The sequence below is a fragment of the Carcharhinus amblyrhynchos genome, chromosome 22, assembly GCF_965287045.1.
Source record: "Carcharhinus amblyrhynchos chromosome 22, sCarAmb.v2.hapA, whole genome shotgun sequence".
NCBI classification, from domain to species: Eukaryota; Metazoa; Chordata; class Chondrichthyes; order Carcharhiniformes; family Carcharhinidae; genus Carcharhinus; species Carcharhinus amblyrhynchos.
The window spans coordinates 40,943,099-40,970,175 of NC_137345.1; the positions used below are offsets into that span (position 1 = coordinate 40,943,099).

The following is a 27,077-nucleotide window of genomic DNA, read 5'->3' on the forward strand; positions in this document are numbered from 1 at the left end:
GTGACAAGCAAGGCTGTAGTTACTAGCGACTGGATCCTGGTACTATACATACTGGGAGATAGGAGCAGGAATGGATCATATTGTATACCTTAGATCTCAGATCTATACAGTGTTGACACTAGTGTGCAGGAACATTCTTTACAGATTTTTCATACAATGTATATGGAGGTCTTATGGCGCAGTGGGTAATGTCTCTGAGTCAGAAGCTCCGGGTTCAAGAACTACCCCAGGGCTCGGTGGTCAAGGGAGCTTTTGTTCACAATGTGGCAAAACAGATTGAGCATCAACTTGTAAATCCTTCCAATGTAGCTCAATGGCTAGTGGTGAGAGCAGGAGAAATTCCTGGTTAGCCATGTGATAGAAAGAAAACTGGAGCCCCTCTCATCTCTGTCCGTATCTCCAGGCTACAAATGCAAGTAAAAGTGTATGTTACCAAAACAACTCCGACTCCCTGGGGGCCCACATGGATCAGCTTAGCTTGGGGTTTGATCCCCATTCCAGCTGGGGTGGATTTGGGGGCCTCCCTCCTTGACTTGGCCATGGTGAGGTGATGGCACTGTGTGCCTGACCGGCCTTCAAGCAGAGAACTCAAGAAGTAGAAGGTACAATCCTTTAAAATGTTTACACCATCCTCCTATCATAGCCTCCGTGATTTCTGTTTATTTATCTCCGAGTCAACACCCAGGCTTAACCAATCAAGTACTGTGAGCATGGATCCATTACCAGACTCATATAATCAAACGTTGAACCGTTAAACACTACAGAGGGTACAAGGTAATATTGGGGGAATGGAACCAGATGTGGTGGGGAGGGCAGGGAGTGATTTGCTGCAATCACACCTATCCAGATGTGGATGTTTTGAAGATAACAGCTGTGATTCGTTCTGTTCAGAAGCTAAAAGTGATTTGTTCAGATGGACACCGACAGGAGATTCTAAAACAGCTGGAACGGAACCTGCAAATTCTGGAAGCTTCCATCAACCGAGTGGCCACCAAGTCTGAGGTACTAGGAGCGATACATCAGGTGTGTGTGTGGGGCTTGTTTCCACTAAAGAGAATACCCTGTTTTAATTAATTATTTATGAATCTTTTTATTCATTATCAATCTGTGTATTTGCGCTGGTTTTGTCTAATTTTAGATGTGATTCTGCAATTGGATAACATTTGCTGAACAATGCCTAGTATGTCAAGAATTAGACTAACAACCAATTTAGGATTCTCAGTCAGGCTTGCTAGATGCCGTTTGCTAGATGCTACATCTATTCATACACAGGGATCTGTCCTCTGCAGGCAAAAGGAACATGACCAGGTATTGCACCTTTTTTGAATTCAACAAAAACATGGGGGCCAATAGTTCCCTGGTGCATTCTCGGTCCACAACCCATGGACAAATATGTACTGAACAATGAGAACCAAATTGACAGGGTTGTTTGCATTTTTCTGTTCCAAAAAGTGTCCAGAAAGCAGGATAGGCAGTGTTCCAGGAGATGGAAACATGGTTTGGGTAATGATGCGACCCATGCATGTCAAAAGCCTTAACTATATAGAGTATCTATCATAAGACATGTATGTAAGTGGAAGAATGAGATTTTGCTTTAGCGCACAGGTTAGTTAGTCCCCAGTTTAATCCAGCTCAGCTGGAAGATTACCTGAGGACAATTCCTCAAGGGTACTGCTGAGATCCACTCCTGAGCCAATCTTGGGTCTCTCCTGTACAGATCTCTCTGTTTCAGCATTGATAGGTAGCCTCCAGGGTGTAATTTTCCCATCCCACCCGCCATGGGAATTTCCAGCATTAGGGTGAGTGAGGACAGAAAGCTGTGTCCTTTAGTTGCAGAGTGAAGTAGGTCATTCCCCACCTTGAGCCTGTTCGATCATTCAATTAAATAATGGCTGATTATCTCCATTTAACGGTCTGGGTTCCATATCCCCAACATCCTTACTGAACAAAAACCTATCAATCCCAGCTTCAAAACGTTCTGCTTTTCCCGAGCCTCAATTGTTTCCTGTGGGAGCGAGTTCCATATTTCCACTATCTTTTGCGCTCAAACAGCAGAATCCCTCTACTTTTCTGCCTTGTTGATTTTCAGCACTGCACCACCAGAGAAAGTGGTTTCATTTTATCCACTCCATTCAAATCCCTAAATTGTCTGAGGCACCTCAATTTAATCGCCCCCCTCATCTTCCGAACTCAGCATTAACTTTATCCCTCTTCTCTGAAGACAGTTGTCTTGCTGTGGAATGTTCCTTATCTGTTCCCAGTCTTGTGTTGTCCATTGCCTCCCAAGCTCAAGAGTTGAGGCTACTTTAAACTTGCTTTGAACTGATTCAATCTTGGGGTGAGGCGACTGAAATGTTAAAGAGGCACCAGCCATCCTTGCAAAATAAGAACATAAGAACGTAAGAAATAGGAGCAGGAGTAGGCCATCTAGCCCCTCGAGCCTGCCCCGCCATTCAATAAGATCATGGCTGATCTGTCGTGGCTCAGTTCCACTTTCCCGCCCTCTCCCCATAACCCTTAATCCCCTTGCCTATCAAAAACCCATCAACCCGTGTCTTAAAAATATTGAGCGAGGCAGCCTCCACCACTTCAACGGGCAGAGAATTCCAGAGATTCACCACCCTTTGAGTGAAGAAGTTCCTCCTCAACTCCCTTTATCTTGAGGCTGTGCCCCCTAGTCCTACTGTCCTTTCTGAGTGGGAAGAGCCTCTCCACCTCTATCCTATCCATCCCATTCATCATCTTATATGTCTCAATGAGATCTCCCCTCATTTTTCTAAACTCTAACGAGTACAAGCCTAGTTTATTCAGCCTCTCCTCATAGCTCAACCCCCTCAATTCTGGCATCAGCCTAGTAAACCTCCTCTGCACTCCCTCCAAGGCCAAAATATCCTTGCGTAAGTACGGCGCCCAAAACTGCACACAGTACTCCAGCTGCGGCCTCACCAATGCCCTATACAGCTGCAGCAAGACCTCCCTACTTTTATATTCAATCCCCCTCGCTATGAAGGCCAGCATCCCATTCGCCTTCCTGACCACCTGCTGCACCTGCAAGCTGGGTTTTTGCGACTCATGCGTTTCCAAGATTGCCAATCAGTGTTTGACTCCTACTCCTCTTCCCCCTCCTGTTCACCATTCTCACAGGCTCTGGGTGGGAAACAGTTCAGCCGTTCTGCGCCTGCGGAATTAATATGGGCCAGGCTTTGCACTAAGTTGGTAGAGGAGGGAAGGTGGGTTCCAGCTTGGTCCCGAGAGGTTCCAAAGTTTTCCAAATTACCCAGCACCTGGATATTCCCTGTTGGTCTGAATATTCAGTGCATACTGAATCAGCATTGCTCGAGCAAGTGAGGGGGTCGTTGGCAGGGTTAAGGGTGAAAGGAGAAAAGTTTAAAGGGAATATTACGGGGGGGGGGCTTCTTCACGCAGAGAGTGGTGGGAGTGTGGAATGAGCTGCCAGGTAAAGTGGTAAATGCGGGGTCACTTTTAACATTTAAGAAAAACTTGGACGGATTCATGGATGAGAGGGGGTGTGGAGGGATATGATTCAAGTGCAGGTCAGTGGGACTGGGCAAAAAATGGTTCGGCACAGACAAGAAGGGCCAAAAGGCCTGTTTCTAAGCTGTATAGGGCATTGGTGAGGCCGCAGCTGGAGTACTGTGTGCAGTTTTGGGCGCCGCACCTGCGCAAAGATATTTTGGCCTTGGAGGGAGTGCAGAGGAGGTTTACTAGGCTGATACCGGAGTTGAGGGGATTGAGCTATGAGGAGAGGCTGAATAAACTAGGCTTGTACTCGTTAGAGTTTAGAAGAATGAGGGGAGATCTCATTGAGACGTATAAGATGATGAATGGGATGGATAGGATAGAGGTGGAGAGACTCTTCCCGCTCAAAAAAGAGAGTAGGACTAGGGGGCACAGCCTCAAGATAAAGGGGAGGCGGTTTAGAACGGAGTTGAGGAGGAACTTCTTCACTCAAAGGGTGGTGAATCTCTGGAATTCTCTGCCCGTTGAAGTGGTGGAGGCTGCCTCGCTAAATATTTTTAAGAAGCGGGTTGATGGGTTCTTGATAAGAGAGGGGATTAAGGGTTATGGGGAGAGGGCGGGAAAGTGGAACTGAGCCACAACAGATCAGCCATGATCTTATTGAATGGCGGGGCAGGCTCGAAGGGCTAGATGGCCTACTCCTGCTCCTATTTCTTATGTTCTTATGTTCTTATGTTCTTATGTAATTTTCTATGGTTCTATGGTTTTGGAGGGGTCGGTGGCATAGGGGTAATAGGGTATTATCATTGAACTAGTAATCCAGAGACCCAGAGTAAGACCTGGGGACCTGGGTTCAAATCCTGCCAAAGCAGATGGTGAAATTTCAATTCATTAGAAATCTGGAATTAAGAATCTACTGATGGCTATGAAACCATTGTCGATTGCTGGAAAGAACCCATCACTAATATCCTTTAGGAGTGGAAATCTGCCACCCTTACCCAGTCTGTGACTCCAGACCTATAGCAATGTGGTTGACTCTCAAATATCCCCTGAAATGGAGGATGGATAATAAATGGTGAGCCCAGCCAGTGACACTCACATCCCATGAAATGAATTTTAAAACGTGTGCTGCATTTGTTTGAAGAGGACTATTGGATACAGTTCCTGGACAGTCCTCAAGAGGAGCTTCCCTTCCACAGATCATTGATCAGAGACAAGGCCAGCACACTGTAATGCTGAGTCTCTGTGGCCTGGCTCCCATCAGGAAGCTTTATGAGCATGGAATCACCTCCTTGTGTGTGCTGTGTCTTGCAGGAAGCTCGAGTGAGTCAGAGTGTTCAGGTGATGATCGAGCACGTGGAGAATCTGAAAAATATACACGCCAAGGAACATGCAGAACTTCAAGAAATGAAGAAAATCATTCAGCAGAACTCCAGGAACAGGCAGTTTGGAGACATGAGAGGTCACTTATTTATTAATAATTGTCACAAGTAGGCTGACATTAACACTGCAATGAAGTTACCGTGAAAATCCCCTAGTAGCACACTCTGGAGCCTGTTCGGGTACACTGAGGGAGAATTTAGCATAGCCAATGTCCCTAACCAGCTCATCATTTGGACTGTGGGAGGAAACCGGAGCACCCGGAGAAAGCCCACGCAGACATGGGGAGAACATGCAGACTCTGCACAGACGGTGACCCAAGCCGGGGATTGAACCTGGGTCCCAGGCGCTGTGAGGCAGCAGTGCTAACCACTGTGCCACCGTGCTGCCCGTAAGGACCGGCTCTCACCAACATGATGGCTATCATCAGGATTCCAGGTGTTTGTGGCCATCCCTACAAGCTGCAGAGCCAGAAAACATGGACTCTGAGTTTGGAGAGGAATTGTGCACAGGCCATTATGTTTAACAAGCTGGATTCCTTCCCATTCCTCTCTTTCCTGATACTTGATGTGATAACGTTGGAGCATGAGAGGATATTAGGCCACTGCAACCTTGTTATAATTCAGGTCAGAAACTCCAAAGTGTTTTATGATGTCTGCCTGGATCATAAGTTTTGCACTTTGAATTTGGTTAGGGTAAGCATGAGATGTTTCATTTCAGATATGATTCTAATGATGCACTAGGGAGCTTTTATCAAACAAGATTTATTTCAGAATACAGTGAACATATAGAAGTTACTTTTACTGATTACAAACAAGAACAAAGAACTGTGATATTGTATAAACCTTAACAACTACATAAAATGTTCCAACCAAACAACCTTCCCTATAAACATTCACCAGTCACAGGTTTAACACAGAAAATAAGGATGCTCACATGATGCTGGAACTTGCTTGGATGTTGCAGTTCTCTTGATATACAAACAGACAAGCTGGAAGCCAGGACAGCTTCCTAAAACACCAGAGAGAGAGAGAGAGAGGTTCTAGTTACTAGCTAACAAACCACTAGCAGCAGAATTTTCACTCCAGGAAGGCCAGAAGGCCTGCTTACAGCTAGCCAGCAAAATTTACAACACCAAGGAGCGAGAGAGAAAAACATTGTTTTCAGTCTGATGTCCAAACACCTTCTAAACTAAAACAGCAACCAAACTGAAATTGAAAGAACTCCTATTACCTGACTTGTTGATCATTCTTCCCTCTAATAATGTAGGGTCATAAAAAAAATCCCAGGAAGTACCTGAGGCCCAGAGTAAAAATAAACAAAACTCCATTTAAACCATTGAAGCAGCAATAAAAGGACTTTTAGCCGACAGTCCGGCAATAATGAAAAGCCAAAAGCTGCTTAACTGCAGAGAACATGATTTAAAATAAATCTTTGTTACAGGCACACTAGCATCACAGCCTAAAGTCTCTCACTAATCACTAGTCCCTCCATGCCCACCATGTGCAGATGGCGATGGAGCAAAGGTCTCCACTTAATTTTTGTTGCACTCGCCTGTGCCATCCGGGTGATGGTTATAGTATGATTCAAGACTGCAACGTAAGAATCCTGAGGTGCCCTCAGCAGAGGAGGCAACACCTTACAGTGGCTTTTCCCCCACCTTTCCGCCCCTCACCTGCCTTGCCCTGTAGGCTTCAGATACTGACCAAGGCCCTTTGAGCAGTAAGTGTGCAGATCTTTGTGGACAATTCTGTCCATTTGGTTACCCAGCTTCCTCTGCTGGTGTGCTGAACCACTGGGACTCTGCAGCTGGCAGCTGTCCACCGCACATACCTGATGGACACCAAAGCAAGAAACTGGGTCCGTCTTACAGCAGCATTGGGCAGGAGACTGGCTAGAAGGTATGTGTGAAACAAACTGTCTAAGGCAATGGGGGCTGAAAGGTAAAATTAATCAAATTTTTGATTGCATTTGTTCCCAGAATGTGGGTGGTGCTGGTAATACCACATTTTTGGGCATTCTTTCTGCAGTGATGGTCTGTTTAACCGAGTGATGCAGTCAGCCACTGAAGAACTGGTGTCACATGCAGGCTATACTGAACAGGCACTTCTCCAAAGAATGGATCAACTTCCTTTCATTTCAATAGTTTTTTCTGGTGCTAGGTCATCTTTTCAGTGCAGTGGGGTTTTAAAGTTTAAGCTGCTTGTCTAATATCAGACATCCAAACCACCAGCTCTGTACGTGCTTAGCACCAGAGCTTTAGAGCAATCTTTATCATCAGTAACACGGCGAGGTTAAAAACATTGCGGTTTCTAAATGCTGTAATGTTTTTTTCTTACAGACGACAGCGACTTTCAAACAAAGCATCAAATGATGAGAGCTATGCATCAGGTAAAACAGTACTGCAGGTTCATTACCATAAAAACATCTTAAACATGATCGAGTTAGGAGCAAGTGGTCACATTCTCATAACGAAGACTTAAGCACCAGATAATGGCAAATGTGATCGTTGCATTCTTTGTTTCTGATCATTTTCTATGGTTTTTAGGTTTATCTGCTGCTTGTGATTCTAATGAAGTATTGTTGAAAGAAGACATGTTGAAAGTTTTCATCAGGTCAAGCTGCCTGGTTTAAATTTCAAACAATACGTGGCAGTTAACTGTCAGTCACCATCCACTGATGCATTCTCCATGACAATGCCTCCAGCAGAGTCACCCAACTGGCACTCTCTTCTAAATTGTTGTTTTCCCCTTACCTGGTATTCTAATGAAGTGTCCTGATGAGTGCAAGACAAAAAACCTTCGACGTGTCTCCGTTTTCAGTGATGTGCAGGTTGTGTCTGTCACACGACAATGTGATTCAATAAACTTTAATCCATTGGGTCAATGACTTCATCTAAATACCATTTAAAGGATTTCCGCATGTTATAACATTGCAGAGTGTGTCTTCACCCTGTTGCCTGTTGAGTGTAGTATCATTATATCATCCTGTTCCATTGTGCTTCCTGTTTACCTCACTGATAAATATCCACAGTGGAGTTTCTTCTTCAAAACCCTTTTGTGGAGATGTGGGCATCATTGGCAAGACCAGCATTTATTGCCCATCCCTAATTGCCCTTGAGAAGGTGGTGGTGAGCTGCCTAATTGCCCTTGAGAAGGTGGTGGTGAGCTGCCTAATTGCCCTTGAGAAGGTGGTGGTGAGCTGCCTTCATGAACTGCTGCAGTCAATAAGATGTAGGTACACCCACAGAGCTGTTAGGGAGGGAATTCCAGGATTTTGACCCAGTGACAGTAAAGGAACAGCAATTATGTTTCCAAGTCAGGATGGTGAGTGACTTGGAGTGTTGCTTGCAGGTGATGGTGTCCCCATGCCGTCCTTGTCTTTTGAAATGGTCGAGGTCACGGGTTTGGAAGGTGCTGTTGGAGGGACTTTGGTGAGTTCCTGCAGTCCATCTTCTGATGGTACGCACTGCTGCCGCTCTGCATCAGTGGTAGGGAGAGTGAATGTTTGAGGTCAAACCTTTCTGATGTGATGCAGCTGGTGTTTAATGGCCCGGGCTATCAGAGGGCTGTGTACAGTGATGTGTTTAAACTATATACAGGAATGCTGCCTCAAACAACAGGGTGACAAAGTGGATATTAAGCTGTGAAAGTTGCAGCTCATTCCTTAATGGGAACTCCCAGTGCAGTGTGAACATAGTGGGAAATTCTTTTGCTCTTTTGCCTTCTCTCTTTTTCAATGTTTACCAGACTCTTTATCTCTTTCCTGTACTCCGTCTCGTCATTGTTTGAGATCCGATCCGCTATGGTGGCGTCATCAGCAAACTTGAAAATCATGTTGGAAGGGGATGTGGCCACACAGTCAAAGGTGTATTAGTAGCAAGAGGCTGAGGAAATAGCCTTGTGGGCCACCAGTGTTGAGGATGATCGTGATTGCAGTCTGGGGGGGGGACTAACAAGGCAAGAGAATACACAACGAATGGCAGGACACTAGGAAGTACAGAGGATCAGATGGACCTTGGATACATGTCCAAAGTTCTCTGAAGGCAGCAGGTGAATTAGGTAGTCAAGACAATGGGATTCTTGCTTTTATTAGCCAGGGCATAGAATATAAGAGCAGGGAGGTATATTAGATGCTCATTAGGCCACAGCTAGAGTATTGTGTGCAGTTCTGGTCACCACTCTATTGGAAGAACATTATTGCACTAGAAAGGGTGCAGAGGAGATTCACCAGGATGTTGTCTGGGTTACAGTGTTTCAGCTATGAAGGGAGGCTGGTTAGGCTGGGGATGTTCCCCTTAGAGCAGGGAAGGCTGAGGGACATTGAGGGACGTTGATAGGGTACAAAATTGAGGGACATTGATAGGGTAGTTAGGAAGAAACGTTTCCCCTTAGTAGAGGGGTCAATACCCAGGGGCATAGATTTAAGGTTGAGGCAGGAGATTTAGAGGAGATTTGAGAAAAAGCTTTTTCACCCAGAGGGTGGTGGGAACCTGGAACTGACTGCCTGAAAGGGTGGGAGAGGCAGGAATCCTCACAACATTTAAGAAGCATTTAGATGAGCAGTTGAAACACTATAGCACACAAAGCAATGGACCAAGTGCTGGAAATGAAATTAGAATAGATAGATGCTTGGTGGCTAGCACAGACACAATAGGCCAAAGGGCCTCTATCTGTGCCGTAAAACTATGACTATGAATTGTGTCCTGTGTTTGAGTCAGGTAGCTAGTCTCATTCTGAAGCTGATAGTCAACACTAAATCCTTTAATCTTATCTTTCAGAGTACGGCTCGTAGAAGAGTGAGCATCGCTGTCATTCCAAAACAGCTCATGGTAACTGTTCAATCCTTCTAACTGCATTAGAACCTTTTCAATCTCCTGTAATCAAGTTGCTTTGGATTATTTTAATGGTTTATCTTATAGAATCCCTATAGTGCAGAAGGAGGACACTCCGCTCATCGAGTCTACGGCGGCTCTCTGACAGAGTGTCTTAGACAGACCCTCTACCCCCCACCCTATCCCACACGTTTCCCAAGGCTAATCCATCTATCCCACACATCTTTGCACATAAGGACATAAGAACATAAGAAATAGGAGCAGGAGTAGGCCATCTAGCCCCTTGAGCCTGCCCTACCATTCAATAAGATCATGGCTGATCTGTCGTGGCTCAGTTCCACATTCCCACCCTCTCCCCATAACCCTTAATCCCCTCTCTTATCAAAAACCCATCAACCCGCGTCTTAAAAATATTTAGCGAGGCAGCCTCCACCACTTCAACGGGCAGAGAATTCCAGAGATTCACCACCCTTTGAGTGAAGAAGTTCCTCCTCAACTCCGCTCTAAACCGCCCCCCCTTTATCTTGAGGCTGTGCCCCCTAGTCCTACTGTCCTTTCTGAGCGGGAAGAGCCTCTCCACCTCTATCCTATCCATCCCATTCATCATCTTATATGTCTCAATGAGATCTCCCCTCATTCTTCTAAACTCTAACGAGTACAAGCCTAGTTTATTCAGCCTCTCCTCATAGCTCAACCCCCTCAATTCTGGCATCAGCCTAGTAAACCTCCTCTGCACTCCCTCCAAGGCCAAAATATCCTTGCGTAAGTACGGCACCCAGAACTGCACACAGTACTCCAGCTGCGGTCTCACCAATGCCCTATACAGCCGCAGCAAGACCTCCCTACTTTTATATTCAATCCCCCTCGCTATGAAGGCCAGCATCCCATTCGCCTTCCTGACCACCTGCTGCACCTGCAAGCTGGGTTTTTGCGACTCATGCACAAGGACCCCGAGGTCCCTCTGTACTGTCGCCTGCTGCAGTTTTTCTCCACGTAAGTAATAATCCTTCCTGCCATTATTCCTTCCAAAGTGGACCACCTCGCACTTGCCAACATTAAATTCCATTTGCCAGTTCCTGGCCCATTCGCCCAGCCTATCTAGATCCTTCTGCAGACTCTCCACACCCTCCGCGCAATTTGCCGTTCCACCAATCTTCGCACATGAAGGGGCACTTTAGCACGGCCAAACCAGCCAACTTGCACATTTTTTTGACTGTGGGAGGAAATCGGAGCACCTGGAGGAAACCCACATGGACAATGTGCAAACTCCACACAGACAGTCACCCAAGGCTGGAATAGAACCTGGAGCAGCAGTGAGGTAGCAGTGCTAACCCCTGTGTCACTGGCTGCCCCTGAAATAGTTACTTTACTAAAAGCCTGAGGACTGGGGACTGTTGTTTGCTGATCGATTGGTTTTTCATCTCAAGTTCCTGAGCTCACGTTCACTCTCAGCCTGTGCTGATGTGATGAATGGTTCCTCTCACTGCTTGTGGTCAGGTCTCATGTGAAATGCAGTCACAGCCATTCAAACCAGTCCCTAGTTCCACATGAACAACTTGCGAGAGAAATGGAAGATGGCACACTGTGTTGGGGTGTTTTTCAGAGGACAGTGCTGGAGTCGAGGAAAATAATGGACAAGAATGTTTAACATAGTAGGTTAAAAATTGGGAATGAGGTAACTCAAAACAGTGAAGGGCCTGTTTTGTAGGACATTGTTGTCCAAGCTTTATGTCCTCATTGATGGATCAAATGGAAGTGGAGGGTTGGGTATAAAGTTGAAATCCGTTTTCCTACTAATTTGTAACACTTGGCTTATCTACACCAATAGATTGCAGCGACCTGAGTTCAGATTTATCCACCAAAGAGTTTCTAGCATCAACAACAATCCTTTCCAAACCCCAAAGATCATTCAGAACAAACTAGCTAACAAGCAAAAGCACAAACAGGACTATGTTTCTCGAGCTGGGTTGTCAGGGAACTTAAGCTGCAAGCTCCAAGTGTGGACATCTTTCATAGAGGGAAATAAACAGAGAATGAGATTTGCCCCTAAAAGGAGCCAGTTGGATTCCAATTGTAACAGGGATGAATGTGTTCAGTATGTGGGATCTACAGCAGAAAATAGGGTTCCTGACTTACTTTTCAAGTCCAGAGGATCCAGCTCAATGCTAGTTGTCTCACCCACTGAAGAGCGAACCCCCCCCCGCCCCACCCCCGCTACAATGAAGAAACCAGCACAATTGTTGCTATTAGTTGCAAGAAAGTGTAGCCCCATTGGTGCAAAGTGGTGATGTGGGCTCTGTCAATGGGTCATTATGCACTTGGGATGGCAAGCACTCTGAGAAGTAAGGAGCCTTCTCTTGCTGATGGTCAACATTATGTGGTAAAGACCCTGACCCTGGTATGGAATCATAGAATCATATTGCACAGAAGGAGGCCATTTGGTAATAATACTTTATCTATCTATTACATAGACCTGTAGAATTATAGAGTGACACAGCTTAGAAGGTGATCATTTTGTAAGCAAGGCACTGGCATAGTGTTATTGTCAATGGACTAGTAATCCAGAGAGCCAGGGTAATGCTCTGGGGGCCCAGGTTCCGATCCCACCATACCAAATGGTGACATTTGAATTCAATAGGAAGTATAAACTATGACCACGGAACCATTGCTGATTGTCGTAAAAATCAGTCTGGTTCACCAATGTCCCTTTAGGGAATGAAATCTGCCATCCTTATCTGATCTGGCCCTACATGTGACTCCAGACTCATATCAACATGGTTGACTCATAGCTGCCCTCTGAAATGGTCTGTCAAGCCGCTCAGTTCAAGGCCAATTGGGGATGGGCAATAAATGCTAGCCCAGCCAGGAATGTCCACATCCTAGGGATTAATAGAAACAGATTGGCCCATTGCTTTTGTGGTAGAGCTAGCCTATTAACCCCATTCACCTAATCCTTCCCATGACCTGTGCTGTCATTTTCTTTTCCTTCAAAGATGAATTCCATTCTCTTTCAAATGTAATATTGAATCTGCAATCACCATTTCAGGCAGTGCACAACAAGTCGCTGTGTAAAATTGTTTTCTTGTGTCACCTTATCCTAGATCATAGATCTTACCATAGAACCTACAGTGCAGAAGGAGGCCATTTGCCCATCAAGTCTGCGCCGACCACAATCACACCCAGGATCTATCCCCATAACCTCGTGCATTTTATCCTAGCTAGTCCTCCTGATACTAAGGGACAGCCAATGCACCTAACACACGCATCTTTCAAGTGTGGGAGAAAACCGGAGCAGCCTGGAGGAAACCTACGCAGATATGGGGAGAATGTGCAAACTCCCCACCGTCACCTGAGCCAGGAATCAAACCTAGTTTCCTGGCGCTGTCAGGCATCAGTGCTCACCACTGTACCACCATGCTGTTCACCTCCACTTCTTTTGCCAATCACTTCAAATCTGTGTTCTCTAGCTACTGACCACCGTTGGAAATACTTTGGGTGGGATTTTATGGCTTTGCTCGTCCCAAAACCATAAAATCCTGCACGAGGTCAACGGACCTTCCCGTGGTCCGCCTCTCGCCCGCTCTGATTCCCTTGGCAGATGGGCAGTAAAATTCTGGCCTTTATCTTTATTTACTGTTGTCAAAATCATGATTTTCAGCCACATTATCAAACTTCCTCTGCTCGAAGGAACAAAACATCCAGTTCCTCGCATTCTTCCACGTAACCAACCCTGATCAGTGGTACCATTATGTTAAATATACTCTGATCCCACTCCAAGGCATTAACATCTAGTGTGTCAATAACCTGATAGATGAAAATCTGGAAGCTTGAAGGAATCCCAACAGTTCAGGATCCCATTTGGTGAATCTTGGTAATGGAGCACACTCAGTCTAACCGTTTATTTACACGGTGAAACTTACAAGCAGACATCTCCTAATCTAATGTTGTTAATTAAATCTTCAATAAGTGTCCCTTTGTCAAGCCTAAGTAGTGCCTTCCACCTGCACAGAATTAAACATGATTGATAGAATCCATGGGTTTACCACAGGACAGAAGGAGGCCATTTGACCCATCGAGTCTGCACTGACTCTCCAAAAGAGCATCTTACCCAGGCCCACCCCTCCGCCCTATCTCATAAACCTACACATTTACCATGGGCAATCCACCCAACTGGCACATCTTTGGACACTAAGGGCTAACTTAGCATGGCCAATCCACCTAAGCCACACATCTTTGGGAGATAACCAGAGCATCTGGAGGAAACCCAATGCAGACACAGGGAGAAAGTGCAAACTCCACACAGTCGGCCGAGGCCAGGATTGAAGCTGGGTCCCTGCACTGTGAGGCAGCTGTGCTAACCATTGTGCTACCGTGATATACAATGAATAATCCAACACCTGTGTTGGTTGTGTGGGAAAACCTGGGTGAATAAATTTCTCCCTCCCATAGGCTGTAGAATTGCTTCATTGCAGATGTGAGTAAGTTTGAATCCTTGAGAAACCAATAAAAATGAAGTAGTGTTGAGGATTAGCTCAGTTAAACAATGATTCATGTACTTGTTCTTTTTTGGTTACGGGATTGCATACGGAAGCGATTCTCACCATTCTCTCCATTGCTAAAACATGCAACAACTACAGAGAGCCATCTGGCTGCTGCACAAGTTAGAAATGTTTCAGTTTACATAGGGAGAAAGTTTTCCATTGAGGTGTTTGTCTTTGTCACACACTGCATCCCCGGTGTATAGTCTGAATGTCAACTTTGTGGCTCACCGTGACTGTCTGAGAGTTAGTTGATACGGCTTTTGATTTGATTTGATTGAATTTATTATTGTCATATGTTTACAGTGAGAAGTATTGTTTCTTGCATGCTATACAGACAAAGCATACCGTGCATAGAGAAGGAAAGGAGAGAGTGCAGAATGTAGAGTTACAGTCATAGCTAGGGTGTAGAAAAAGATCAACTTAATTCGAGGCAGGTCTATTCAAAAGTCTGATAGAGTCATAGAGGTTTACAGCCCTTTGGCCCAACTTGTCAATGCCGCCTCTATTTTTTTAAAACCCCTAAGCTAATCCCAATTGCTCGCATTTGGCCCATATCCCTCTATACCCATTGTACCTATGTAACTATCTAAATGCTTTTTAAAAGATAAAATTGTATCTGCCTCTACTACTACCTCTGGCAGCTTGTTCTAGACACTCACCACCCTCTGTGTAAAAAAAATTGCCCCTCTGGACATTTTTGTATCTCTCCCCTCTCACCTTAAACCTATGCCCTCTAGTTTTAAACTCCCCTACCTTTGGGAAAAGATATTGACTATCTACCTTGTCTATGTCCCTCATTATTTTATAGACCTCTATAAGGTCACCCCCTTAGCCTCCTACAGTCCAGAGAAAAAAGTCCCAGTCTATTCAGCCTCTCCTTATAACTCAATCCATCAAGTCCCAGTAAATCTTTTCTGCACTCTTTCTAGTTTAATAATATCCTTCCTATAATAGGGTGACCAGAATTGCACACAGTATTCCACGTGTGGCCTTACCAATGTCTTGTACAACTTCAACAAGACGTCCCAACTCCTGTCAATGTTCTGACCGATGAAACCAAGCATGCCGAATGCCTTCTTCGCCACTCTGTCCACCTGTGACTCCACTTTCAAAGAGCTATGAACATGTACCCCTAGATCTCTTTGTTCTGTAACTCTCCCCAATGCGCTACCATTAACTAAGTAAGTCCTGCCCAAGTTTAATCTACCAAAATGCATTACTTCGCAGTTGTCTAAATTAAACTCCTTCTGCCATTCGTCAGCCCACTGGCCCAATTGACCAAGATCCCGCTGCAATTGGAGATAACCTTCCTCAGTGTCCACCATGCCACCAATCTTGGTGGCATCTGCAAACTTACCAACCATGCCTCCTATATTCTCATCCAAATCATTAATATAAATTACAAATAACAGTGGGCCCAACACTAATCCCTGAGGCACACTGCTGGTCACAGGCCTCCAGTTTGAAAAACAACTCTCTACCACCACCCTCTGGCTTCTGTCAAGAAGCCAATTTTGTATCCATTTAGATACCTCACCCTGGATCCTGTGAGATTTAACTTTACGCAACAACCTACCATGCGGTACCTTGTCAAAGGCCTTGCTAAAATCTATGTAGACAACATCAACTGCACTGCCCTCATCTATCTTCTTAGTTATCCCTTCAAAGAACTCAATCAAATTTGTGAGACATGATTTCCCACTCACAAAGCCATGCTGACTGTCCCTAACCAGTCCTTGCATCTGTAATTGCCTGTAGATCCCGTCTTTCAAGATACCTTCCAACAACTTACCAACCACAGATGTGAGGCTCACTGGCCTGTAATTTCCAAGCTTTTCCCTGCAGCCCTTTTTAAACAAAGGCACAACATTTGCCACCCTCCAATCTTTAGGCGCTTTACCCATGATGGCAGCAGGGAAGAAGCTGTTCTTGAGTTGGTTGGTATGTGACTCAGACTTTTAGAATCATAGAAGCCTACAGTGCAGAAGGAGGCCATTCAGCCCATCGAATCTGCATCGACCATAATCCCATGCGGGCCCTATCTTCATCATCCCATCCATTTACCCTAGCTAATCTCCTGACACTAAGGAGCAATTTATCACAGCCAATCCGCTTAACCTGCACATCTTTTGTACCTTTTTCCCAAAAGAGGGAGGTGGAAGAGAGTAAGTCTGGGGTGTGTCTTTGATTATGCTGGCTGCTTTTCCAAGGCAGCGGGAAGCATAGACAGAGTCAGTGGATGGGAGGCTGGTTTGCTTGATGCACTGGGCTACATTCACAACCTTTTGTAGTTTCTTGCGGTCTTGGACAGAGCAGGAGCCATACCAAGCTGTGGTACAATCAGAAAGAATAGTGCATCTGTAAAGGTTGGTGAGAGTCGTAGCTGACATGCAAAACTTTCCTTAGTCTGCTGAGAAAGTAGAGGTGTTGGTGGGCTTTCTTAACTATAGTGTCTGCATGGTTGTCAGCAGTGGCTAAACCTCTCACTTCTTGCTTCTCTTAATTTGGCACTATCTCTTTTATTGAATCATAGAATCTTACAGTGCAGGAAAAGGCTCTTTGGCCCATCAAGTCTGCACCGACTACAATCCCACCCAGGCCCTACCCCCATTTCCCTACATATTTTAACCACTAATCCCTCTAACCTAAGCATCCTAGTACAATAAGGGGCAATTTCATGTCCAATCAACCTAACCCACACATCTTTGGACTGTGGGAGGAAACCGGAGTACCCGGAGGAAACCCACGCAGACACGAGGAGAATGTGCAAACCCCACACAGACAGTGACCAGAGCCGGGAATCGAACCCCGGTCCCTGGGGCTGTGAAGCAGCAGTGCTAACCACTGTGCCACCGTGCCGCCCTAACTGCATTCTCTTCCCTTGTCTATCTGTTTCACTCCAAAACATGCATTTTATGGTTCCCCACATTTTCCCCAAGATATAAGCACAAATAAGGTCAGTTATGCTGCCACATTACACTGGTCTTTTACTGCTCCTGTGCTGAGAGACACACCTGACAGTGCCTGGTCAGCTCACTCGTATAAGTTGTTGGTGCTCTGACAGCACTGCATGTGATTGGCTAGAAAGATCCCAAAGTCAGAAAGCATCATTCCCTGGACCAGTGACTTTGGAGGAGCGTCTGACTGTTATTAAAGCTGTACACTTCTTTCAAAGTAGTTGTGAAGGGATTGACCCTGCTCGGTGACCAGAGGCTAGCTCGAGTTACAGGCTGTTCCGCAATTAAATCTGGTTCTATTTCAATGGTCCTCAAATCATTTCATCTACAGACCACTTAAGATGGGGGAAAGACCGTATGGACCACCCACATATTCTATTCCACCCGTCTTAGCTTACCACTGCAAAAAAAATCACAATTAAGGGGAGTTTAAAGGAATTATAAATATTTTGCTGCTTTTTTGCTACTTAAATTACATGGATTTTTTAAATTAAATCTCAGAAGTGAATGATTAATTCATGCATGAAACTAAAGTATAGACATTGTCATATGATAAATGTTACAATGCTTCATGTTTATTTGAAACTTTTCTAATATTTGTTCTAAAATCTTCACAATAATTTTTTTTGGAGAAACTAACATTCATCAAACAAGATAAACAGTTGATAAATCTTGTTTATAAAATGACATTGTTGCTGCTTTCACTGATCATGACTTAGAATCCTACAGTGCAGAAGGAGGCCATTCAGCCCATTGAGACTGCACTGACCATAATCCCACCCTGACCCTAACCCACAACCCCATGTACTTACCCTACTAATCCCCCTGACACTAAAGGGCAATTTAGCATGGCTGATCCACCAAGCCTACACAAGTTTGAACTGTGGGAGGGAACTGGAGCACCCAGAGAAAACCCATGCAGACACAGGGAGAATGTGCAAACTCCACACAGACAGTGACCCAAGCCAGGAATCGAACCTGGGTCCTTGGTGCAGCGAGGCAGCAGTGCTAACCACTGTGCCATCATGCCACACATGTGAGAATTGGGCTGCTTTTGTGTTGTCATGTGAATGGTGTGAGGATTCTGACCCAGTCAATCAAACAGCCTTACCCGTGAAATCTGAACATTAGTATCCTGCATTTTGGACACTTGTGGATCACCGATGGTCCATCGACCACACTTTGAGAGCCACTGGACTATTTGGAATAGTCCATCAAACATCATTGTTGAGAGGTCCCAGACCACGTCAAAGTTCCCTCACACTTGGTCCAATTCTGAGAAGAAAATGAATAAAAATGTTTTCAATCTATGTTCGAGATTTCCAGGTTAAGTGAGAAAGTTTGTGACATCATTAGAGTTGAACGTCTTGCCAAGTTTCTTTCTTGTTTCTTACTGTAGATTAGATGTCAACCATGGGTCAATGGAATGCCTCTGAGTCCAAAAGAGCTGAGCACCTAATCTGGGCTAACACTTCATGCAGTTCTGAGGGAGTGCTCCACTATTGGCGGTGCCATCTTTTGGATGAGATGTTAAATGTTTATATTAATTTATGGGATGTGGATGCCACTGGCTAGACCAGCATTTATTGCTCATCCCTAGATGCCCTTGAAAATGTGGCGGTTGATAGAGTGATTGTGAGCTGCTGCAGTCCCTGATGTGTAGGTGCACCCATGATGCTGTTAGGGAGGGAGTCCCAGGATTCTAATCTTGCGACAGTGAAGGAACGGTGATATATTCCCAACTCAGGATGGTGAGTGACTGGATGAGGAACCCCCAGATGGTGGTGTTCCCAGGTATCTGCTGCCCTTAACCTTCTAGATGATTGTGGTCATGGGTTTGGAAGGTGTTGCGTGAAGAGCCTTGGTGAGATCCTGCAGTGCACCTTGTAGAAGGTACACAGTGCAGTTTATTGGTGGCGGATGGATTGAATGTTTGCAGAAAGCTTGTCCCTGGCCTCACTCTCTGCTGGGCACCATCAGGATGCAGGCTACATGAGAACCAAGCGTCTTGATCTTCCTCCAGGTGCCACAGCTCCTGCAGGAAGGCAGGCTGAGCCCCTTTGGCACCCACAGGGAGGATGGGCACTTATCCGGACACCCCAGGGGTCATTCCCTCTCAAAGGATATGCAGTTTTTTTCAGCTCCCCTCTGCCTGGGCCTGCAACAACTCCAGCAGCACAGGTGACTGAGTGTGCTTTTGCCCAGGATCAGGAGACCCTATTGAGGCCAAACCCCTCTGGGCTCGGGCCATCATAGGGTGGCTGCCATCTTTATCACATAGTAGTCAGCAGGCTCTCTCTATGCATGGTGTGGATGTCAGGGCTGCACCAAGGATTAGTGGTAGGCTTCGGAAAGTTAAGAAGTTTTGATGTCAGCTCAGGGTCTCAGGTCTCTATCGCTGTGAATAAATTACACTTTTTGAAAACCAATCCATCGGCTTTGTGAATGGAACGGTTAGATGGAAGTACTTTGATTTGAAGCTTTGCTATCCTAGGTTCAACCTTTCTCACACTCAGCGTCCCCTATAAGATTAACATTCATGTGATGCAAACCTCAATGCCACTTGTTACCAGACCATGTGTTGTTAGGGAGATGTGTGTAATTCTTTATTCGGACTGTATGATGAGTGAATTCTCAATCATTGGTGCTCAAGGGAAAGCAATGTCTAATGAGGGCCCATCAGACATGTGACTCTCTGTGTAGTTGGGTTTCCTCACTGGTAATGTCCCAGGCCATGTTATACACTTTAGGATGAGATCCCCATGCTGGGCTGAACTTCCTTCATGGCAGTACTTACATTCTTACCTGGTGTAGGAACATAAGAACATAAGAACATAAGAAATAGGAGCAGGAGTAGGCCATCTAGCCCTTCGAGCCTGCCCCGCCATTCAATAAGATCATGGCTGATCTGTCGCTGCTCAGTTCCACATTCCCGCCCTCTCCCCATAACCCTTAATCCCCTCGCTTATCAAAAACCCATCAACCCGCGTCTTAAAAATATTTAGCGAGGCAGCCTCCACCACTTCAACGGGCAGAGAATTCCAGAGATTCACCACCCTTTGAGTGAAGAAGTTCCTCCTCAACTCCGTTCTAAACGGCCCCCCCTTTATCTTGAGGCTGTGCCCCCTAGTCCTACTGTCCTTTCTGAGCGGGAAGAGTCTCTCCACCTCTATCCTATCCATCCCATTCATCATCTTATATGTCTCAATGAGATCTCCCCTCATTCTTCTAAACTCTAACGAGTACAAGCCTAGTTCCAACCTAGTTCCAACATCCAACTGAATTCACATTGCAGTTCTTCCTTGCTGAACTTTAAGTTGGCAGAGTGAGCACATTACCAGGATACCAAAGACAACAGCTAAGCTAACAGCATAGACACACCTCCACGTCTCCCCTCCTTCATAATGCTCAGGTTGTCCCTCAGCACTGCTTTGGGGGTTCCTGCACCTCCACCTTCTGAGGAGGGCTGCTTCTCCTTCAGTTCACCCTCTGGCAGGGCCTCACCTCTCTGGGCAGCTAGATAGTGAAGGGCACAGCAAACTGCAATGATGCCCCAAACCCTCTCTGGTGTGTATTGCAGAGAACCACCTGAGCAGCACAGGTATCTGAATCACATCTTCAGCAGTCCTATGGTCTGCTCTCTGAGGGAGGGTGTGGTGACATGAGCAGAGTTGTACCTTTTCTCCGCTGGAGTCTGAAGGCGATGCACAAGAGTTATGAGCCAGTGTTTAATGAGTAACCCTTAACCCTCACAACCACCCTTCAGAGTTCTAGCCCCTCAACGTTCCCAGGGACTTGGAAGTGACTGAGGATGTAAGAATCATAGCAACTCCCAGGGAAACATGCACAAACGTACAGGAATGGCCTCTAATGGTCGCACAACACCTAAATATCCAGGGCTGCTGCCAGGGAGCCCGTATAGCTACGTGGGTGCAGTCTGTTGCTCTGTGTATTCTTGGAAATGCTGAAATAGTGGTAAAGCCCTTGAATCTCTGATCCTTGTATTCAGAAAAGTTCACATAATGATGGACTTTCCTGTAAAGTGCATTGGGTCACCTCCTGAATGCACCAGTGTGTTGCTGACTGTGAAATACCGCACAGGTCCCCAGTTGCTCCCTGGAGGCAAGTAAATTGAGGGCCACTGGCTGGGGTAGCCTCCAAATCCATGCAGTGTCAAGACTTCTCAGAATATGTCACAGACCAGATCCCTGGACAATCACAGCCTTGCCCTGCATTGCCTCTCGCACATTGGTAGAGAGGAGACGCGTGGCCAATGGAATGGTGTCAGTCATCTCTGCAGTCTCTGCTCTTTTGCATCTTGTTATTCTCCCCGTGGGTTTGTCCCACATGCAGTGCCTCCTGCTGGAACTGTGTGTGCAGACAACTCCCCCCCACCCACTCATACTGCAAATGAGGAATCGTAGAGAAACTCTCTGGACCACTGGATCCATTATCCTTTCTGCCTCCTGTCTGAAAAGAGATATTGAAAAGCGGAATGAGTAAAGAGTACAAAGGTGTGAACAAGAGACCATGGGAGAAGTTGGGCAGCTAATCTTTAGCATCTTAGGTTGCATTGTTCCTCATGCTACCTCCACACACACACACACACACACACACAAACACACAAACACACACACACACACACACACACACACAAACACACAAACACACACACACACACACACAAGTTAGCAGCATTCCATTGCACAGTTATGACATCTGAAGCCCTCTGGGAAGGGTGAGAACTTGCAAATTATATAGAGTCATAAACTTTACAGCATGGAAACAGGCCCTTCGGCCCAACTTGTTTATGCCGCCCTTTTCTTTAACCACTAAGCTAGTCCTAATTGGCCCATATCCCTCTATACCCATGTTACCCATGTAACTGTCTAAATGGTTGTTAAAAGACAAAATTATACCCGCCTCTACTGATACATCTGGCAGCTCATTCCAGACACTCACCAGCCTCTGAGTGAAAAAATTGCCCCTCTGGACACTTCTGTATCTCTCCCCTCTCACCTTAAACCTATGATTGAACTGATGTGGCTCTGAACTCACCTCATTGCCGAGGCATAACTATCAACATTCCTTTGCTCGCGGTTAATGAATGGAATCTGTTTGGCCACTGATGAATAGTCTTAATTGTTAATCCGGACGTCCCCTCCAGTGATCGGATGGTAGGTATGATGCAGCAATGCCCACTTCACTACAGTCTTCACTCTCCAAAGCTGCATTCCTCTGTACAGCTTTGTCCAAGTTTGGTGTGGGGCTTTTGAGTTGTGCCTACCCCCTTAAAACTGCAATTTTAGGAATCAGGCTTGCTGTTGCTTCCAGGGTAACGGGGTGTGTGTCCAATGTCATTGACCTGGACCCTGCCCACTGTGGTGGCACCACATTGAGCATGCATTCCAAGAAGGAACACCAGAGTTCAGCTCGGCAGTCCTCCAACATCTGACTGAGGTCCACACAGCCCCCGGGCTGCCTGTCCCCTGTGACTCCTTTCCATTTCACAGCAGGAATGCCTGCACTCTGTGACTCCTGTCTACCAGCCCCTGAACTTAAGCTGGAGCCTTGACAAAGTTCCCGTTTCCAAAGAGGGTTATGGACAACAGTAACCCTCACAAAGTACTGTAACCTTGACCTGTTTAGTGTTCATGTGAACCATGTTTAATGTGCCACACTAACAGGCCCCCACCCTATAATCCACAGCCTGCATCCAGGTCTTTCCCAGAATATGTGTGGTATCCATTTGACCCCCTTGTTTTTCTGCATTTCATGCAGCCATGTCAGGGTTCAGTTTCCCTGCCCTCAAACGTCCCCCTGCCTTCCATCATTCATCCCCTCTGCCTGTACTGTGAGCCCTTGCCCTTCCCCTACTTCCAATTTTGCACAGCCCTCCCTCCACACTGCCCCCTAGTCTTTGTTTGGTTTCATCATGCGACCCCCTCCTCGCCCCTTCTCTCCACCCCTCTCCCCCCATCTCACCTTTGTTGCGGTGACTGCATGACTCCTGTGGCCCACTTCGACACTGATGTGTGGCACTAGGGGGAGGGAGACCCCTCTACACCCCAACTAAGAGTGTGACACAGGAGGGTCTATGGACCCAGCAGCATTGTGCTGTCCACAAGCTCAGCATGGAGGTAGGGAAAGGACCCTGTCTATCCTGATAAAGTGGTGTTCAGTGCATCAGAAGTAATGCAGAACTATGGCAGAAGCTTAGTTGCACTCATTGAATCATAGAATCCCTACAGTGCAGAAAGAAGCCACCTGGCCCATCAAGTCTACGCTGAGTCTGAAAGAGTATCCCTCCCCTCCACCCTATCCCCTCATTTACCATGGCTAACCCATCTAACCTACACACATTTGGGCACTAAGGGACAATCTATCACCTCATCTCAAAGTCTCTGGTGAACTCATGGCCATCTTATGCACACCACTCTTTATCAAACAGGTTTTTATGCCAACATGATTTTACCGCGTCATGCAAGATTGAAAGGCCTAACAGAATGCTGGCGGGCAGCTTTTTAATGAGCATTCATGAGATGCAAATGAATGCAAGTGGCAGTTGCGCCACCTGCCAGTGGGATGACTGAACTGCCATTAACCTGCTGCTGGGAGAATTGCAATCTGATTGTATGCTGGTGGGTTTCTGACTTTTTCGCTCACTGGATTTTCCCTACCCGCCTGTCACCAAACCCACCGCAAGTGGATTGGGAGAATTCTGCCCATTATCTGATTATTTATTTCATTGCTGTTTGTGGGATCTTGCTGTGTGCAAATTAACTACATTACAATAGGGGCTACATTTCAAAAATATTTAATTGGCTGTAATGAGCTTTGAGATGTCTTTTGATTTGTGAAGTGCTATTTAAATGCCATTTTTAAATACCTGACTAAATCTCACTTTGCATTTCCTTGTTTCTGTTGTGGAAGACTTTTCATATTCCAGACTCCAAAGTAGCTGACAGTGAAGACCACAAGATGGATTATAACTCTCCAGTGATCTCCAGGCATAATGTGCAACCATTCAACAGGTAAAAACACTGCTTGAATCTAACTAGAATATTGTTCAGTTGCTGGTTTTCATGTCTTTTGTCAAATAAATGCTAGCGTTATGGGTAGAGATGGAGAGGTCAGCAGGAACCTCCAATCCTCTCCCTATAGTCCATAATCAATGCGGTTTATTTTTAATAAGATAGACGTGTGTGTTCCCAAACCCCCATCAGTGTGAGGTCAATTTAACAGTCATCCGCAGCATTCTTTTGTGAGTTTAAACAGTGAGGACTTTTTTTTAAACACACTCACCCTGAAAAATCTAAATGTTGCCACATTCACACATCCCTCACACAAGAAAGACACAACACAAGAAGGTTGTGCAATCAATGGAATATTTCACTTTGCATATTGTCTCTGAGAGTCTGGTAAAGTTTTATCCAACTCTGGAATTCAGCTTCAGGAAAGATTAGGTGGCTAGGTTCAGGAGATTCAGTTATTTACAGGTGAACTCAGAGCTCTTTAAAACTGTTTGGGAAGGCTTTTACAAAGATGGTGTAAGACAAAGGCAGCACAGTCTCTCTCTGCAGTTGTGGTCTCATTGGTGCTATTCTGCAGGTTACACGGGTCTGTTCGTTTTGGAATGAAAGAATTTCAGTGTCTGAGAACCAGCTTTAATCAATTGAATAATTGCAATTGAGGTACAACAGAGGTTAAAGGGGACCTTTCCGTTTCAGAATAACACGACCAAAGCCCATTGACACTCATTAGAAGTTAAATGGTCATCTTTCACACTTAACCTGTGAATAAGTGGCCTGGTCAGCTTTCATTTGTTATATTGCAAACCTGGAGATATAGAGTATAGGGTTCCATTGTCTCTGTGTTTTGGAATAAATTCTGGGGTGGGGGCGAGCTGTCCATTATGGGCAGCACGGCAGCACAGAGCTTAGTAGTACCAGGAACCCAGGTTCAATTCCGGCTTTGGGCCACTCCTCTGTGTAGAGTTTGCACGTTCTCCCTGTGTCTGTGTGGGTTTCCTCCGGGTTGCTCCCACAGTCCAAAGCTATGCGGGTTAGGTTGATTCGCCATGCTAAGTTGTACCTTAGTGTCAGAGGGACTAGCAGGGGTAAATATATGGGGTTAAGGGGGTAAGCCCTAGATGGGATTGTTGTCATTGCAGGCTTGATGGGCCAAATGGCCACGTCCTGCGCTGTAGGATTCTATAGTTCTATGATTACAATCCAATTTGGAACTTTCTGGAAGCTTGATAATCTATGTTGGATCTGCAGAGGTTAATAATACCTTGGTGGACATCTTAACAGTTCACCAGTGCCCATTTTGAAAAGAATATTTTATAAACTTGACGGTGTGTCTGTGGTGGAGGGTTAAATCTTGGATGGGCTATGGACCAAGCAGACTGAGTGGTTTTGTGATCTGACCAAAGGTGAGAATCCATTGCCTTTATGAGCAACCCAACAGGGGATCAACATAATGACTTTAATGTTTTGAATTGTGACTGGGATTGGAAATGGAGCAGGCTAACGCGCCGGCCTGTGGGATTGCAGTGTTCATCGGAGAACTCGCTTCACTGCTGCTGCCAGCTGTGAACTCCCAGCTTTGTCAACACTCACATCCCATTCCAAATTTCCTGATTTTGTCCCATTTGCTTTCATGCGTGGAATGGAAAACAGGGAGACGGCAAAGTTTCTGGTGAAATGAAAATCATTTTACAAAGTTTGGATGAGGTACGGTCTTCTCAAACTACTGATGGCGAAGGGGAAAAAGGAGGCGAGGGGGGAAGCAGGTGAGCTATGCTTATAATGGTAGAGGAAACAATTCCTTATTCATCAATTATGTCCTGTGGTCCTGTCTTGTCGCAGAATGCAAAATCCTCAAGAGGACTCAGTTGAGAGCTACGTAGGGTGCTCAGACTCTGATGTATCCCGGCGAATACTGTATAGTGAAAACAGTGAGAAAGAAGACGACGACTTCTGGGAGCGAGGGTAAGGCAATGATTGGTGACGGATGGGGGATTGTGGGCGTGGTTCTCAAGTTTTGCTCTAAGTCTTTATGGGGTGAGAGCGGTCAGCGCAAAGAGCTGATGTGATTAGAATGGTGCATGCTTGCAAAGTTACTGTGCATCTACTGGCATTAAGCTGCAATGTGCATTGTGTTGCCACTGAATGAGATTTCCATCTCCTTCTGGTTGCTCCAGAGTTTATCTCCTTGGTGGAGGCCAGGGCTGATTCCCTTTTAAACAATGCCTCCCTCTTCTGAGGTTGGGGGGGGTGGTGTAAATGACTGGTTTGCACTGACTGGCTGGAGTGATGAAAGCATATTCAACAGTAACATTTGCAAGAGAACTGGATAAAGGGAAAGAAAATCTCAAAGCTTTGGAGAAAGAGTAGAGAAACAGAATTAATAGGAAAATTCTATCAAAGAGTCAGTGGGCCAAATGGCCTCCTTCTGTGGCCCAGCATTCAATGATTCCATATCAAAGTCAAAAGCCTTCATACTTGTTGGTGATCACTAGCCAGAGAAACCTTTTCCCTTTTTTGAAGTGTTGGCATCCCAACTTTATAATAACACATTGACGGCCTATTTAGCCATGATGGTTCCTTGCACCAATAGGGTTGTGCATTTTCCTAAGATCATAAGAATTAGAAGCATGGATAGACCATTCACCCCTCTAGCCTGTTCCGCCATTCAATCAAATCAATGTTGATCTGATTATGGTCTGAATGCCACTTTCCTGCCTGACCCAACATAGTTTCTGACTCCCTTATCGATCAGAGGTCTCTCAAACCGGCCTTGGATGTATTCAATGAGTCAGCCTGTACTGCTCTCTGGGGAAGGGATTTCCAAACATGAAGGACCCTCACAGAGAAGAAA

The 27,077-nt window shown here is 45.7% G+C and overlaps 1 protein-coding gene across 1 annotated transcript; it reads left to right on the forward strand.

Annotated features, from left to right (window-relative positions):
- Positions 1-788: 788 nt before the first annotated feature.
- On the forward strand, positions 789-26,192 carry LOC145356923 (inositol 1,4,5-triphosphate receptor associated 2). Its single transcript, XM_080209924.1, has 6 exons — positions 789-1,023; positions 4,795-4,942; positions 7,202-7,251; positions 9,641-9,691; positions 24,126-24,226; positions 26,066-26,192. The coding sequence occupies exons 1-6, from the start codon at positions 799-801 to the stop codon at positions 26,190-26,192; spliced, it is 702 nt and encodes a 233-aa protein (XP_080066050.1). The 5' UTR covers positions 789-798.
- Positions 26,193-27,077: the final 885 nt, after the last annotated feature.